The sequence below is a fragment of the Talpa occidentalis genome, unplaced genomic scaffold (assembly GCF_014898055.3).
Source record: "Talpa occidentalis isolate TD23 unplaced genomic scaffold, MPIMG_talOcc4v2.1 talOcc4.7, whole genome shotgun sequence".
Classification (NCBI taxonomy): Eukaryota; Metazoa; Chordata; class Mammalia; order Eulipotyphla; family Talpidae; genus Talpa; species Talpa occidentalis.
The window spans coordinates 133065527-133082208 of record NW_023605083.1 but is presented as its reverse complement, the minus strand read 5'-3'; the positions used below and the strand labels follow the sequence as shown (position 1 = coordinate 133082208).

At 67.3% G+C, this 16682-nt stretch overlaps 1 protein-coding gene across 1 annotated transcript; it reads left to right on the top strand.

Moving 5' to 3' along the window:
• The first annotated feature begins 1572 nt into the window (after window positions 1–1572).
• Window positions 1573–16269, top strand: EVPL (envoplakin). The gene is made up of 22 exons (XM_054689381.1): window positions 1573–1670; window positions 4045–4144; window positions 4456–4610; window positions 4698–4824; window positions 5502–5627; window positions 5746–5784; window positions 5909–6070; window positions 6158–6265; window positions 6407–6502; window positions 7051–7176; window positions 7520–7666; window positions 7877–8031; window positions 8199–8296; window positions 8492–8664; window positions 10136–10314; window positions 10398–10536; window positions 10626–10819; window positions 11066–11216; window positions 11722–11805; window positions 11903–12013; window positions 12097–12189; window positions 12829–16269. Exons 1-22 carry the CDS (start codon window positions 1573–1575, stop codon window positions 16267–16269), a joined length of 6102 nt encoding a protein of 2033 aa, XP_054545356.1.
• Window positions 16270–16682: the final 413 nt, after the last annotated feature.

Genomic DNA, 16682 nt, shown 5'->3' with positions numbered 1-16682 from the left:
CTGACTCGGCCCTGAGGTGCAGGCCCGGGAGGGCTGGCCACTGAGACAAATGGCCCCTTCCGAGAACAGTTGATTGCAGGTGTGCTGCTGCTGGTGAGAAGAAAATTGTCGGCTGGGCCTGTCTTCTCTGGCTCATCTCTTGTCGCCTCGGCTGGAGCGGGGGCCTCCCTGACCCCTGGTGCTGTCCTGTCTGTCAAGCCTCCCACTGCGCTCCCCGCCCCGGTGCCACCGTCGCCCGTCACTGTCCCCACGGGCGGACCCTGTGCCCCCTCCAGGCTCAGCACAGTGCTTTGTGCATGAGGTGCAGCCAGAAGAGGCTCCGGCCACTTCCGTCCCAGTGGGCAGGGGCCAGTCCCGGCTCTGCCCCAGCTCTCAGCCCCTGCGGCCTGCGTCCCTGCCCCTCCAGCCCGCCGGCCACCAACCCCGGGATGACTCCAGCTGTGTCTGGAGAAGGGGCTTCGTGAGCTGGGCGGAAGCAAAGCACCTGGAGCTGGGGGCCTGGCAACTTCCCACGTCAGGCTCCTCTGGGGGGGCAGCTGCCGAGAGGAGCCCCCCGCCCAGCAGTGGGGTTAGAGGCCAGCGCCAGCGCCGCGTGGGCCGCTCTATCTGACTTCAGAAAAGCCACCAGGGGCCACTTGTGGGCACAGGGTGGGGAGAGCGGGGAGTAGGAGCAAGTAGGCAAGCCCAAGGGCAGCGGGTTTCCGGGGGGGCTCAGCCAGAGCCAGGCTCGGCAGCACCTGAAGGCTGACGCTCGCCCCGGGGGGAGAGGTCTGGGGAGTCCCTGCCTCTCCCGAGCGGATCTGAGGATTTGAGAATCCAGTGAGGTGCCTTCTACGGCATCGGATTCCAGAGCCCAGGGAGGTGGGGCGACGCTGAATCAGCCGGGAAGATGGGTAGCAGGACGACCGGTCATGGACTGGGGGGGCCTGCTGGGTGGTGCCCACTTATAAAATGTGCCCGCCTCGGGAAACGCCCTCCAGCTGCCCGGTCACGTCGGGGGAACACAGAGCGGAGATCTGGACGCCTGGCGGTGAGCAGAGCGCCAGGGCCCACCCACCACCCTGGGCAGGCAGGGGGCCCACCCACCCCCGCGGGCCTGCCTCTAGCAGAAAGCGCCGCGCTGGCGGGAAACGTCTATTAACCCCGAGCCGGAGCGCTGAGGCCGGGCTCTGTGGCGCAGCCTGCAGAGCGGGGTGCGTCTGTCTGTCCGGAGCCCCGGCCCTCCTGGCCCCAGCTATTTCCCCATCTGGGCGTGATCCCTGCCCGCTCCCTCTGGGGTGTGGGTGTAACAAGTCCAGACCTTCTCCGGGAGTCGGCAGGCTTGGGTGCCCCGCCCTCGGGGCTGCGCCCTTTCCTCCCAAACTGGTTGTGCAGGAGCGGGTGTGAGTGTGGGTGCATGCGCGCCGCCACCCGCTAGCTGCCTCACCTGCAGGGAGGGGCTCCCAGAAACTGCCTTCCCGGTGCCCGGCCACCCCGCCTCGCCAGAGCCCAGCTGAGCAGCCCGCGAGGACGCACGCCCGCCGCCCGCCGCCCGCGCCGGAGCCAGCCTAAGCCGGCACCTGCTTCACCACCATGTTCAAGGGGCTGAGCAAAGTCTCCCAGGGGAAGGGGTCCCCCAAGGGCTCCCCGGCCAAGGGCTCCCCCAAGGGCTCTCCCAGCAAGCACAGCCGGTGAGTGGGGGCCGGGGGCTGGGGGGGTGGGGTGGTACCAGGCCTTGGTACCCCAGCCACCTGGAGGCGCCAGCCGGAGCTGCCAGAGCTGGCATTTGGTGTCCTGAGGCTAAAGGGCCTGGGGCTGGATTCTCCAGCTTCAGCCCTGGCGGGAGGCCAGGAACAGCCCGGAGCTGCCCATGTCCTCCAGGGGCTCGAGGGCGCCGTTGAGGCCACACTGCAGGCGTCTCGCAGGTCAGGGCCCGAGCGGCTCCTTCCTCCCCAGGAGGCTGGACACCGGGGCACCTGGCTCCGCTTCTCACTCTGCTCTCAAGCCTCCGCGTGGGCCCGGGAGATCCCAGGAGTCTGGGCACAGAGTGGGAGGGGGCCCTGGTGCGGGAGGCAGACTCTGCCCCCTCCGCCGAAGCCCAGCTGCCCCACACGGCTCGTCTCAGCCTTGAGAGTTTGTTACAGGGTTGGGGTGATTCCTTTACTGTGTGGGTGTGCAGCGTGTGGAGGGGGTACAGTGGGGCAAGGGGAGAGGCCTTGGGACTATGGTGCCCTCAGAGCCCGCCTCAGTTTACCCAGTCACCTCCCACCCACCCCCTGCAGACAGGCCTTCTTCCTGCTCACTGGCCTTCCGCCCCTCTGCGGGGCGTGGGTGGGAGCAGCTCACCTGGGGTCCTGGGTGGAGATGGGAGGACAGACGAAAGGCTTATTACCCCGATAAAGATCAGAGTGAGACACTGAGTCTGTGCTTCTGGGCGGGCAGGGAGACAGCAGTTAAGACCTGTTGGGAGTGACCTGTCCTCCCCTGGGCACCTGGGCCCTGTCCAGGCTGGAGTGAGCCCCTCCCGATGGGAGCAGCTGTCCCTGGAGGCTCAGGACCCTGGCCCCAGGCGGCTTCCCGGGGGGGATTGCTCCGCCATGGCCCCCCTCTGACTGCAGCCCCCAATAGGGCTCATCATTCCCTCATGCAATCCACTCATTGAGCACATAGTTATTGAGCACCTACTGTGTGCCAGGACTGTGGAGGTGTCCCTGCCTTCCTGTCACTTACATCCTAGTGGAATAAAAACAAACATCTACATGTGCTGACCCTGCCCAGGTTCTGTCCCGGGGGCACTTCAGAGGGCGCTTAGTTCTCGTAACTCACCAACAGTGTGCTGTGAATAAGTTAAAGCCCCGCTCTAGAGAGGGAACCTCAGGCACAGAGAGGTTAAGTCACTCGCCCAAGGCCACAGGGCACTAGAGAGGGAGAAGGATCAAACCCTGGCTGTCAGGCCACAGAATTCCTCTAGACTGCGTCCTTGCTGGCGCGGTCTTCTGCCTGGGGACTCGTACTTTGAAGCTGTCCGCTTCCCCAGGACCATCACCTCACAGCATGCCCTGCTTGAAGAGCTTGTGCCACTACCTGTATTAGGGCTGCTTGGCCTTCTAGGCCCTGGAAAGAGGGCTCAAGTGCACAGCAGGTGCCAACAGAGGTTGAGTGAGTGCACACAGCAGGTGCCTATAGAGGCTGAGTGCACACAGCAGGTGCCTATAGAGGCTGAGTGAGTGCACACAGCAGGTGCCTATAGAGGCTGAGTGCACACAGCAGGTGCCTATAGAGGCTGAGTGAGTGCACACAGCAGGTGCCTATAGAGGCTGAGTGAGTGCACACAGCAGGTGCCTATAGAGGCTGAGTGAGTGCACACAGCAGGTGCCTATAGAGGCTGAGTGCACACAGCAGGTGCCTATAGAGGCTGAGTGAGTGCACACAGCAGGTGCCTATAGAGGCTGAGTGTACACAGCAGGTGCCTATAGAGGCTGAGTGCACACAGCAGGTGCCTATAGAGGCTGAGTGAGTGCACACAGCAGGTGCCTATAGAGGCTGTGTGGTGCACACTGCAGGTTCCGCGGAAAGGACCTTGGGAACCGGGCTGCTGACCTGTGACCTGGAGGGAGTCAGGTCCCAACCTGGGCTCTCAACAGGCCTGACGCTGCGTGGCTGGAGTGGAGCCTGGGCTGGGAGGACGTTGGGGCGGGGGGACATGTGCTGCCTCTGCCAAGGCCCAGCTGCTCGCAGGGATTAGCAGCCGCTGAGTGTGACTCACTGCCCTGGGGCTGCCCGCCCGCCCGAGGGCACAGCAGGTTGTTGGGCCGGGCCAGGAACTCACTGCCAGGACAGGGAGGTCGCCAGGGACCCACAAGTGGGGGGCAGTGCCACTTGTGGCCTGGGATTCCCCTGCAGAAACCACAGAGGTTCCCAGTCTGGTGTGCCTCCTTCCAGAGCAGTGCGCCTGGCAGTCGGGGCGGGCAGAGGGGTGGGGGCCCCTCTGGGTGGGTCAGCCCCGCCCGGGCGGAACAGAGGGCCCTTCACAACCCCGCCGCCCACTGTCCCCGCCACCCCCAGGGCCGCCACCCAGGAGCTGGCCCTGCTCATCTCCCGCATGCAGGCCAGCGCCGACCAGGTGGAGAGGGACATCCTGGAGACCCAGAAGAGGCTGCAGCAGGTAAGGCCTGAGGAGCAGGTGGCAGGGGCGCCAGCGCCAGCCACTCTGTGATGGTGAAGATGAGGCCGACCGGCCTAGCCCTTCCCCGGCTGCCCTCCAGGCTCTTGGAGGGAGTGGCCGGCCCCGGGGTACTCCCACCTGAGGGTTCAGGGTTCAGGGTCCCGGGCCTCCCCGGTGTCCTTGGGCCCGCCCCGCATACACCCTGGGTCTGGCCCTCCGCTGGTGAGGGCACCGAGGTGGACAGCGCAGCCAGGCCTCGGGTGGGGTCGTGTGGCCGTGCTGGGCAGTGAGGACGCCGCCCTGACCCACAGGACCGCGCGCGCAGCGAGCAGAACCAGGCCCTGCAGCACCGGCAGGAGGCCGGCCGCAACCTGAAGGAGGCCGAGGTGCTGCTGAAGGACCTTTTCCTGGACGTGGACAAGGCCCGGCGGCTCAAGCACCCGCAGGCCGAGGAGATCGAGAAGGAGTAAGCGGGAAGCTGAGCTGGGGGAGGGGCGCTGGCGTCGGGGCAGCCCCGGGCCGTCCCTGACCGGCCGCTGTGGCTGTCCCGCAGCATCAAGCAGCTGCACGAGCGGGTGACCCAGGAGTGCGCCGAGTATCGCGCCCTGTACGAGAGGATGGTGCTGCCGCCCGACATGGGGCCCCGGGTCGACTGGGCACGGGTGTTGGAGCAGAAACAGGTCAGGAGCCACCCCCAATATCGGAAGCCCCTCGAGCGGGTTGAAGTCACGCAGGGCACAGAGCTGCGCATCATCGGCCCCGACAGGGCTTGGACCTGTGGGCAGTGGGGGGTCTGGGCAGGGAGCGCGCAGACGGTGCAGTCAGGGAAGGCTTCCTGCTAGAGGAGGCAAGTGAAGAGGCTCAGAGGAGGAGGGCCCTGTGGGGTCGGGTGAAGTAGTGGACCTTCTAGCAAGAAGGAACAGAGGCTCCTGCACAGAGGAAGGCTGGAGAGGAAAGTGAGGTTACCTGGGCAGGTGGGCAGAGGTACTCTGAGCATCGGGGGAGCACTGGGCTCTGATGCCACAGCAGAAGAGGTGCCGTGCAGGGACAGAGCAGAGCGGGCGCGGGGCGTGGAGCCTGCTGGCGTCCAGGCAGCTGCTAGGCCGGGCGAGTGAGGAGGCCGAGCCGGGAGACTTTCAGAGCTGAGGCCCAGTGCAGGGGCCGGTGGCGCAGGGGCAGTCGTCGGTGACACCACGGCACTGGCCAAGGGCCCCTCTCCCGGGCGAGCTGCCTGGTCAGGGCACGTTCACCCAGGCTGCTCGCCAGCCTGCCCACCCTGCGCACGTGACCAAGCCTGCTCCTTAGGAGGGGGGTGGCGGGCACGGCGGCCGCAGCGCTGAGCCCGGCTCTTCTGCAGAAGCAGGTCTGCGAGGGCCAGTACGGGCCGGGCATGGCGGAGCTGGAGCAGCAGATCGCGGAGCACAACATCCTGCAGAAGGAGATCGAGGCCTACGGGCAGCAGCTGCGGAGCCTCGTGGGCCCGGTGGGTGAGCCCAGCCCTGTCCTCCAGGGTCGGGAGGACACAGCCAGCGGGGGTGGGTCAGGGCTCCCCCGCGCCTCCCCGCTCACTGGGCCTGCGTTTTCTCCCCCTGGCGAGACAGGACGCGACCACCACCCGGAGCCAATACCGGGACCTGCTGGTGAGCAGGGAGCAGAGGACGGCAGCCGGGGGGGCCGTGGAGGGGACGGGCGGCCTGGGGCCTGCACCCACTGGGCAGCGCCCGGAAGCCCTTCTCACGGCCCCTTCTCTCCGGCCGAGCGCAGAAGGCGGCCTCGTGGCGCGGGCAGAGCCTGGGCAGCCTGTACACGCACCTGCAGGGCTGCACGCGCCAGCTCAGCGCCTTGGCCCAGCAGCAGCGGCGCATCCTGCAGCAGGACTGGAGCGACCTCATGGCGGACCCCGCGGGCGTGCGGCGGGAGTACGAGGTCGGCGGGGCGCAGGGGGCGGGGTGCCGGGGAAGGGCGTGCTCACCCCCCTCTCGTGCATCTCACCCGTCTCACCCTCACCCCCAGCACTTCAAACAGCACGAGCTGCTGAGCCAGGAGCAGTGCGTGAACCAGCTGGAGGACGACGGGGCGCGCATGGTGGAGCTGGGGCACCCGGCCGTGGGGCCCATCCAGGTGCCAAGGCCCACGTGCTGCCAGGGAACCCCACTCCCTCCGTTGGGGGGCCCCAGGGAGGCTGGGAAGAGGGAGACAGGGCCCAGGTTGGGGCGGGCGGGCCAGGGCAGGGCAGGACCCAGAGCTGCCCGCTGCCCCCAGGCCCACCAGGAGGCCCTGAAGATGGAGTGGCAGAACTTCCTGAACCTGTGCATCTGCCAGGAGAGCCAGCTGCAGCACGTGGAGGACTACCGCAGGGTGAGGCGCGTGCCAGCAGGGCGGGCGCGGCACGGGGGCGGCCCAGGGCCCCGCCCAGGCTCAGAGACACCACAGAGACCCGATGCCATCCACAGCAGGGGGTGCCCACCCGAGGTGTCCCCGCGCCTTGAGAGAAACCGAGGAGTTTCTCCTTCCTTACTCTCGCCGGCTGCAGGGCACGCCCGTGTGTCCATGACTTCACCGCGCCCGGCTGCAGGGCCCCGTCAGCGGCCCCGACCCCGGGGGTTTCCGGGACGCGCACCCCAGCTTCCGCTCTGGCTCTGGGCTGGGAGGAGAGTCCGCCGGGCGCCTGGGTGGCCTCCCAGGGTCCCAGGAGACGGCGCTTTCCGCGCGGGCAGCACGAGCGAGGGGCTTATGGCTCTCAAAGAAATTCAGTTCCGTAAACCAAAGAGCCCTTGGCAGAGACGCCCGTGAGCGGGTCCCGCTGCCCGGGAGAAAGGGCCCCAGCGCGCACCCAGCTGGGCGGCAGGATCGCGGGCCAGGGGCCTGTCCTCGGCCCCCCGCCCTTGACCGCCCGCCCGCTGCAGTTCCAGGAGGAGGCCGACGCGGTCAGTCAGACCCTGGCGAAGCTCAACGCCAGCCTCAACACCCAGTACAGCCCTGCCCCCGGGGGCGCCCCGGGCACCCTCACAGAGCTGCTGTGTCGGCTGGAGGTGAGGGCCCCTCCCGCCACCTGCACCCCCCTCCCGGGGCTTGACGGTCTGGGCCCAGGCCTGGGAGCAGAGGGGGGTCTTCTCCAGTGGCGGGGGTGGGGTGGTCTGTTACCAGCAAGTCCTTTTCTCTGGGCCTCAGTTTCCTCATGCGCGCTGAGAGAGCTGACTCAGGCCCCTCCAGCTCCCGCTCCGGGGCGGCAGACCCCAGGATCCCGGCCCCCGGGGAGGCGTTCCTTGACTGTGCCGACTTGGAGCCTGCCCTTGCAGACGCCAGACCCCGGGCCCCTGTGGGGTGGGGTGGGGTGGGCCTGACCCGAGCCCCCACGGCCTGGGCTCCCCGCAGGCAGAGGAGAAGCAGCTGGCTGTGGCCGAGAGGACCGTTGGGGACCTGCAGCGGCGGAGCCGGGAGGTGGCGCCTCTGCCCCAGCGCAGGAACCCGCCGCAGAAGGCTCTGCACGTGGACAGCATCTGTGACTGGGACTCGGGAGAAGTAGGGACTCACCCGCCGCCCCCACCCGGGCCCCGCCCCACTCCCAGCCCCCCACGCCTGGGCCCCGGCCCACACACCTGCCCCAGCCCTGCTCTGCCCAGGCCTTATCCAGCACCCCTAGCCCCAGCTCCTGCCCCGGGTCCTGTCCGCACCTGCCCTGTCTCCAGCCCCTGCCCCGTCTCGGCCTTCACGCGCCCCACCGGCCCCCAGGTGCAGCTGCTGCGGGGGGAGAGGTACCTGCTGCTGGACAACACTGACCCGCACACCTGGGCGGTGCAGCGCCCTGGCGGGGAGAGCAAGCGCGCCCCGGCTGCCTGCTTCTGCATCCCGGCTCCGGACCCCGAAGCCCTGGCCAGGGCCTCCAAGTGAGCGGGGACACCAGGAGCGGCACGAGGCTGCGGGCCCAGACCAGGCCCCGGGGTTGCCGCCGTTCCCTGCCCGCAGACCCCTGCCCGCTCGTTGGCCTTGGCGGTGCCCAGCTGGTGCAGGGAAGGAGGGAGGGCTCGCTTCTCTGATCCCCCGCTCCCTCCAGGCTGACCTCGGAGCTGCAGGCCCTGAAGCAGAAGTTGGCCGCCGCCCGGAGTCGCCTGAAGTCCAGCGCAGCGGAGCCCCCGCGGCCGGGTCAGCAGGGTACATGGGACTGGCCAGGGAGTGGGGGTGTGGATACTGAGGAAGGAGAGTCCTGGGGGCAGCCCAAGGGCAGGGGTGGCCCTGAATGGGGGGGTCCAACTGCTCAGGGACCTCCTCCTGGGCTGGCAAGCTCCTGGGTGGCCCGTCCCTCAGACCTGAGTAGGCCCTGGACCTTCACGGCCCCCTCGCCCCCAGGTGCCACTGGCTCAGCCCCAGCCGACCCACAGGCCCAGCAGCTCTTGACACAGATGACCGGGCTGCACGGGGACCTGGGACAGCTGGAGAAGCAAGTGCTGGGCTGGGCGCGGGCCCCCCTGAGCCGCTCCACACCTGTGGAGGACCTGGAGGGCCGCATGCAAAGCCACAAGGTGGGTGAACCGGGGAGGAGCGCGGGGGAGGAAGGAAGCCAACGGGCCACCACAGGGAGCAGGTGGCGGAAGGGCCTGGGCAGGGGAGCTCCGCTGACCAGCTGTGTGGCCTTGGACATCAGGTTAACCTCTGAATCTTGGGGTCCCCATCCCCCAAAACAGATAAAATAATAGCTAGCTCCTCTGGTTGTCCTGAAGGAGAAACGTGGTGACTCCAGGAGGAGTCAGCTCAGGCAGGGTCCAAAGTCATGACCCTGTGCCCCGAACCTGGGGGGTGTCCTGGTGAGGGTCCCCAGGAGGACCTGGAGCATCTTGGGGTGATTCCTCCTGCCTTGGGAGGCTGGGCAGGCCAGGGAGGGGTGAGAGATGAGGAACCCGCCCACAGGGGTTCCAGCCTGACCAACATGACCCCAGAAGAAGGCCTTCTCTGCGCGGTAATAGCGGAGGCCACCCCTTCCCCACACCCGGGTGGGGGGCTCCAGGGGGTATGTCCTTCCAAACCGGCGTCTACTCAAATGTATTGTTCGAGGTTGGTTTTCAGACACTTGAGCCATGTCGTTCACATTCTGGCGCGACCCTGCCATTCTGGTGCGACCCTGCCCAGCTGCTCCTGTAGCTGGGCCTGTGGGGGGGTGTCCAGAAGGAGGATGAATGTCCGGGGTTCCACCCGCAGGTTGGGCCCTGGGAGGCTGACCTTGAGATGGCGATGAGGCCGCAGGGCAGTTATTAGGGAGTCTCGTGGGCCCGACCCCTGCGGGTGGGGGGAAGCAGGAGGGGAGAGCAGGCCGGCGGAGGCCTGCGCTGGCCCACGTGCTGGAGCAGGGCGGGGCTGGGCCTCTGTACCCCACCTTAAGTCATGCGTGGCCCAAGCTGTCCCCTGGGCTGCCCCAGGTCACGGCCTCTCTCGGATCCTCAAAGTCCCCAAATTGGTCCTTGATGTCACGAAAGGTCCAGGTTGAAGTCAGAGCATCTGCCCCATAAAGGGTACTGGGGTCCCGCGGAAGCCCAGTTAGCCGGGCGGGTGGGCAGTGGCGGGCGGGGCGGGGCGCAGAGCAGGGAGCGTAGGGAGTGGGGAGTGAGTGACTGATCAGAGGACAAACACAGTAACCCCACGTGGACAGAGCTGGGGCGGTGCCGCCTGCCCTGGAGCGACAGGGCAAGGACCTCGGGTTTTGTGAACCACCAGGGCTGTGACAGGAAGCCACAGGGGGTGATGGCCCGGCTCCGCTGACACCCAGGGCCTTGCTTCACTGGCCCACCCCCGTCATTCTGTAGAAGAAGCCACTGAGGGTCAGAGGCTGGACTGCCCGAGGTCATGCACACAGGAGCCCCGGGGCCAGGCTGTCCCCAGGTCCCTGGCCTCGCTGGAGCATCTACCCGGCCTCTGGGGCAGAGTAGGGTGGACCTCAGGAGGGTGGGGTGCACCCGCCCACTCAGAGCAGAGACCCTGATCCCACCCCGCCCGGCCCAGGACCTGGCCCAGCGGCTGCAGCGCCTGGGAGCAGAGAAGGAGGCCGCCCAGCGGGAGTGCGAGGAGTTCCTGTCAGCCAGGCCCGTGGGCCCCGCCGCCCTGCAGCTGCCGGTGGCCCTCAATGACGTCAAGAACAAGCACAGCGACGTGCAGGCTCTCTGCAGCCTCTATGGGGAGAAGTGAGTGCTCGGGCGTGCCCTCCAGGATGGGGGTGGCCCAGGTGTGGCCCAGGGGTCTCTGATCCTCAGTCTCCTCCTGGCAGAGCCAAGGCTGCCCTGGGTCTGGAGCGACAGATCCGGGATGCTGACAAGGTCATCCGAGGCTTCGAGTCCACCCTGGCGAAGGAGCCCCCCATCCCTGCTGCCCCGGGCGCCCTGCAGGAGAGGGTTGGGGAGCTGCAGGTGAGGGACCAGGCCACCTGCCAGGGTGGGGGTGGGCTGAGCCTGAACACATGTTTGGGGGTGCATCATGCCGTGTCCCCTCGTCCCAGCGCCAGCGGAGGGAGCTGCTGGAGCAGCAGGGCTGCGTGCTGGGGCTGCACCGAGAGCTGAAGGCCACCGAGCACGCATGCGGGGCGCTGCAGAATCATTTCCACGAGTTTTGCCAGGACCTGCCGCACCAGCAGCGCCAGGTGCGGGCCCTCACTGACCGCTACCACGCCGTGGGGGACCAGCTGGAGTTGCGGTGAGTGGCTGGGCCTGTGGGGGGTGACTGTTGTGCCCCCGGAGTGCAGGGGTGATTGGCCAGCGGCGTGGCCTTGAGCTGGTGACCACCTGTCTGGACTCAGCTTCCTCCTCTCTCGTGACAGCACTGCCCGGGGGTCTGGGTCTGCGCCATCTCTGAATGCTCAGCTCCAACAGGGTCCCTCAGGGCCCTGCGCTATCCCCAGAGGGTGGCTCTCACCTCTGCTCCGGTCTCGTCCCCCTGCAGGGAGAAGACCGTGCAGGACGCCACTCTAACCCACCAGCAGTTCAAGAACTGCAGGGACAACCTGAGCTCCTGGCTGGAACACCTGCCCCGCAACAAGATGCGGCCCGGCGACGGGCCCAGCCAGGTCGCCTACAAGCTGCAGGCACAGAAGGTGAGGGGCTGGCACTGCAGGTGGCCTGGGGGCAGGTCAGGCCCCTGGTCAGTGTTGGGCCTCCATCTGCCTCGGCTCCCTGGCCCCTTCCCTGGAGGGCAGCTGCGAGTGTGGGGCCCCCTAGCGGCCAGAGTGAGAGCTGCACAGCTCAGCCCACAGAGGCCTTGGGTCCTCATGCCCGCGGGCATTGGGGGCAGCTCTGGTTAGGAGCTGTTGTGCCGCAGCACCCTCTCAGGGGGTGGTGCTGGACCAGCGGCAGAGCAGCACTCAGCAACTCTCATACATGCGGCCCAGCCCTGCTCCATCAGAACCCCTGGGGCGGGACCTTTGGTGCTTCCAGCACAGGACACACGGTGCAGTGACTATCACGATCAGAGTCACGGTAACGTGATTCTGAGGACACCGGGCAGAAGACAGGGACTGCTGGGAGAAGGAAGGAACCCCGAGAGCAGGCGCCAGGGAAAGGCAGATTCCCACGCCCCTGACTCTCACTTCCTCCTGGCAGAGGCTGCTGCAGGAGATCCAGGGCCGAGAGCTGGAGAGGGCAGCGGCTTCTCGCCTCTCCCAGGACCTGCAGGCGGCTCTCCAGGTCAGCAGTTTGGCTTCAGCTGTCCCTCTATCCGCCTGCCCTCGCCAGTGCCCCCCCTACACACTGACCGGCAGCCTGTGTCCTCTCCCCTGCTCAGGACTATGAGCTGCAGGCTGACACCTACCGCTGCTCCCTGGAGCCCACCCAGGCAGGGCCGGCCCCCAAGAGGTCCCGCGCGGTTCCCCTGCAGGAAAGCATCCAGGCACAGGTGAGATCAGACCAGCGGGCTCGGCGGCCCTGCCGCACTTCTCGGGGCCTGACCCACACTCTCCCTCCTGTTGACCTCCCCAGGAGAACAGCCTGACGAAGGCCTTCACAGAGGCTGCGGCAGCTCAGCGGGAGCAGCTGCACCAGCTGGAGTTTGCCAGAAATGTGCTGGAGAAGGTATGAGACAGAGCCCTCCACCCCCACACGAGGTAGCCTGGCCGGCCGAGACCCACAGCCGCAGGCCTGGCAGCCTCCCTCCCCGGGCCTCCCCAGCAGCTTACAGGCTGGTGTCTGTCTCAGAGTTAGGCCCTAGATCTCCCTCAGTGGGGTCAGTGTTGCCTTTGGAAGTAGAGACAGGGGCTTCTGACAAAGTCTTCAGCCTCAGGACCCTGTCACTATGGGCAAGAGGCCGCCTGGGGCTCCACCCCTGGGATGCCAGGAGTCAGAATTTCCCCACAACTCTCAGTGACCGGCAGAGAGCTTACCTGCTTTCTCCATACTCCAGCACCCCCCAGATAGGCAGGCACCCATTTCTGGGGCTCTGGATGGAAGGGAATAGGGGAGAGGCTTGGAAGGGAGGGTCTGTCTTGTTCGCACACTCAACCTGCACGCGGCCTTGCCATCAATGTCTCTCCCATCAATGACAGTAGTCATTGATGGGCCTCTCTAAATCCTACCTCCGAGCACCTCCGCTCCCACTCCACTGCCTGAGCTCCAGGGGAAGTCTCGGGGAGCAGGGAGGGGTTCTGATCTTGGGGTACTCATCCCGTCCTCCCCTTCACCCTGTGCTCTGCCTTGCTTCCTCTCCCTCTGCAGAGGGAGCTCAGCGAGGACATCGAGGTGGCCCAGGGCGCACAGCAGGGGGCTGAGAGCGTGAGGCACACGGGGAAGCAGCCGGAGGCCCTGAAGGCCCAGTTGGAGGAGGAGCGGAGGCGCGTGGCCCAGGTACAGCAGGAGCTGGAGACGCAGCGGAGCCAACTGCTGCAGCTGAGGACCCAGCGGCCTTTGGAGAGGCTGGAGGAGAAGGAGGTGGTGGAGTTCTACCGGGACCCCCAGCTGGAGAGCAGCCTGTGCAGGGCGAGGGCCCAGGTGGAGGACGAAGGCAAGAAGCGCTCGGTCCTGCAGGCCGACTTGGAGGCGGCCGCCCAGAAGGTCATCCAGCTGGAGGGCAAAAGGAAGGCCATGCAGCCTCACCTGCTCACCAAGGAGGTCACCCAAATTGAGAGGGACCCCAGCCTGGACAGCCAGGCAGCCCAGCTCGGCAGTGAGATCCAGCAGCTCCGGGGGCAGGACGCGGCCGTCGTGGCCCGGCTGGAGGAGCTCAGGAAGGAGCTGCTGGCCCTTGAGCAGAAGGAGGCCAATGTGAAGGAGAAGGTGGTGGTGAAGGAAGTGGTCAAGGTGGAGAAGGACCTGGAGATGGTCAAGGCAGCCCAGGCGCTGAGGCTGCAGCTGGAGGAGGACATGGCGCGGAGGAAGGCAGCGGAGGAGGCCGTGGCCAAGCTGCGCGCCCGCACAGAGGCGCTGGAGCAGGCCATCAGCGCCGTGGAACCCAAGGTGATCGTGAAGGAGGTGAAGCAGGTGGAGCAGGACCCGGGCCTTCTCCAGGAGGCGTCCAGGCTGCGGAAACTCCTGGAGGAGGCGAGGAGTGAGAATGTGACGCTGGCCCGGGAGCTGCGGGAGCTGCAGGGCGAGTACAGTGCGCTGGGGAAGCAGAAGCCCCGCGTAGAGGTGCAGGAGCGCGTCCATGAGATCTTCCAGGTGGACCCGGAGACCGAGCGCGAGACCGCCCGGCTCCGGGCCGCGCTGCAGGAGACGGCCAGCAAGAGGAGCGGCGTGGAGAAGCAGGTGGAGAGGCTGCTGGCCGACCTGGCTGTGCTGCGGGCCCAGAAGCCCGAGGTGGAGTACAAGGAGGTGACGCAGGAGGTGGTGAGGCACGAGAGGAGCCCAGAGGTGCTGCGGGAGATCGACCGGCTAAAGGCTCAGCTCAACGAGCTGGTCAACAGCAGTGGGCGGGCGCAGGAGCAGCTCATCCGGCTGCAGGGCGAGCGCGACGAGTGGCAGCGGGAGCGCGCCAAGGTGGAGACCAAGACGGTGAACAAGGAGGTGGTGCGCCACGAGAAGGACCCGGTGCTGGAGAGGGAGGCCGAGCGGCTGCGCCAGGAGGTGCGGGAGGCCACGCAGCAGCGGCGGGCTGCCGAGGACCTGGCCTACGAGCTGCAGAACAAGTACCTGCTGCTGGAGCGAAGGCGGCCCGAGGAGAAGGTGGTGGTGCAGGAGGTGGTGGTCACGCAGAAGGACCCCAAGCTCCGAGAGGACCACAGCCGGCTGAGCCAGAGCCTGGACGAGGAGGTGGGCCGGCGGCGGCAGCTGGAGCGGGAGGTGCAGCAGCTGCAGGCTGGCGTGGAGGAGCAGGAGGGCCTGCTCAGCTTCCAGGAGGACCGCAGCAAGAAGCTGGCCGTGGAGAAGGAGCTGCGGCAGCTGACCCTGCGCATCCAGGAGCTGGAGAAGCGGCCCCCGGCGGTGCAGGAGAAAATCATCATGGAGGAGGTGGTCAAGCTGGAGAAGGACCCGGATCTGGAGAAGTCCACGGGGGCCCTGCGGCGGGACCTGGACCAGGAGAAGGCCCGGGTGACCGAGCTGCACCGGGAGTGTAAGAGCCTGCAGGTCCAGATCGATGTCCTCCAGAAAACCAAATCGCAGGAGAAGACCATCTACAAGGAGGTGATCAGGGTAGAGAAGGACCGGGTGCTGGAGGGCGAGCGGTCCCGGGTGTGGGAGATGCTGAACAGGGAGCGCGCGGCCCGGCAGGGCCGGGAGGAAGAGATGAGGCGCCTGCGGGAGCGGATTGAAAGGGCGGAGGCTCTGGGGAGGACCTGGGCCCGGGAGGAGGCCGAGCTCCAGAAGGCCCGGAACCAGGCCAGCCAGGAGCACCGGCAGCTGCAGCAGGAGCTGCGGGATCTGGAGCGGCAGAAGCAGCAGAAGGTGCTGCACCTGCAGGAGGAGTCCAAGCTGCGCAGCCAGAAGACGGAGAGCGAGCGGCAGAAGGCGGCCCAGCGGGGCCAGGAGCTCTCGCAGCTGGAGGCGGCCATCCTCCACGAGAAGGACCAGATCTACGAGAAGGAGCGGGCTCTCCGGGACCTGCACAGCAGGGTGAGCCGGGAGGAGGTCAACCAGGAGACCCAGACACGGGAGACCAACCTTTCCACCAAGATCTGCATCCTGGAACCCGAGACGGGCAAGGACATGTCCCCGTACGAGGCCTACAAGAGGGGCGTCATCGACCGCGGCCAGTATCTGCAGCTGCAGGAGCTGGAGTGCGACTGGGAGGAGGTGACCACCTCGGGGCCCTGCGGGGAGGAGTCGGTGCTGCTGGACCGCAAGAGCGGGAAGCAGTACTCCATCGAGGCGGCGCTGCGCTGCCGGCGCATCTCCAAGGAGGAGTACCACCTCTACAAGGAGGGCCGCCTCCCCGTCTCCGAGTTCGCCCTGCTCGTGGCCGGGGAGACCAAGCCCTGCGCCTCGCTGTCCATCGGCTCCATCATCTCCAAGTCCCCGCTGCCCTCCCCGGGCCCCCAGAGCACCTGTTTCTTCTCTCCCAGCATCTGCCCGGGGCTCAGCGACGACAGCTTCCCCATCGCCGGCGTGTACGACACGACCACGGACAACAAGTGCAGCATCAAGACGGCCATGGCCAAGAACATGCTGGACCCCATCACCGGGCAGAAGCTGCTGGAGGCGCAGGCGGCCACCGGCGGCATCGTGGACCTGCTGAGCCGGGAGCGCTACTCGGTGCACAAGGCCCTGGAGCGGGGCCTGATCGAGGGCACCTGCACGCAGCGGCTGCTCAACGCCCAGAAGGCCTTCACCGGCATCGAGGACCCGGTGAGCAGGAAGCGGCTGTCTGTGGGCGAGGCCGTGCAGAAGGGCTGGATGCCGCGGGACAGCGTGCTCCCGCACCTGCAGGTGCAGCACCTGACCGGGGGGCTCATCGACCCCAAGAGGACGGGCCGCATCCCCGTGCCGCAGGCCGTGCTGTCCGGGATGATCAGCGAGGAGCTGGCGCAGCTCCTGCAGGACGAGTCTGGCTACGAGAAGGATCTGACAGACCCCATCTCCAAGGAGAGGCTGAGCTACAGGGAGGCCATGGGGCGCTGCCGGAAAGACCCCCTGAGCGGCCTGCTGCTGCTGCCCGCGGCCCTGGAGGGCTACCACTACTACCGCGTGGCCTCCCCCGCCCTGCCCCGCTGCCTGCGCTGAGGGGCGCCCGGACCCGGGGCAGCCTCGTCGCCGGGCGTGGACTTCCCTTGGCCGAGGGCTGTTCTGTCACTCACACATTCATGGTGTTGGGCGGCTGCCCTGACTTTGGTGCCCAGTCCATGCCCAGAGCCGCGGGCAGCTGCCCTCCCTGCCCCTCCGCCCCGGTGTTTCCAATAAACCAAGTCTTCACATTCGAGAATGTAGGACTGGATTTGTCTGCGTGGTCTGGGTGCTTCCCAGGCGGGGAGCGGAGGCGCCAAGCGGGAATGGGGTGCTTGGGTGCTTCTAGAGGGCGGCAGCTCCTCGGCTCTGGGAGGGGTGCCGCGGGATCCAGAGGCGGGTCACGGACAGCCTGGGAATGGCCCCGTCTGCCCCCCATCTCTGTCCCCACTTCTCCAGCCATCTGTGACCAA

Coding starts and splice junctions, on each gene's coding strand:
- EVPL (XM_054689381.1), top strand. CDS start 1,573: ATGTTCAAGGGGCTGAGCAAAGTCTCCCAGGGGAAGGGGTCCCCCAAG. Junction 5,628..5,745: donor TGCGGAGCCTCGTGGGCCCG/GTGGGTGAGCCC, acceptor CTGGCGAGACAG/GACGCGACCACCACCCGGAG. Junction 10,820..11,065: donor GGGGACCAGCTGGAGTTGCG/GTGAGTGGCTGG, acceptor GTCCCCCTGCAG/GGAGAAGACCGTGCAGGACG.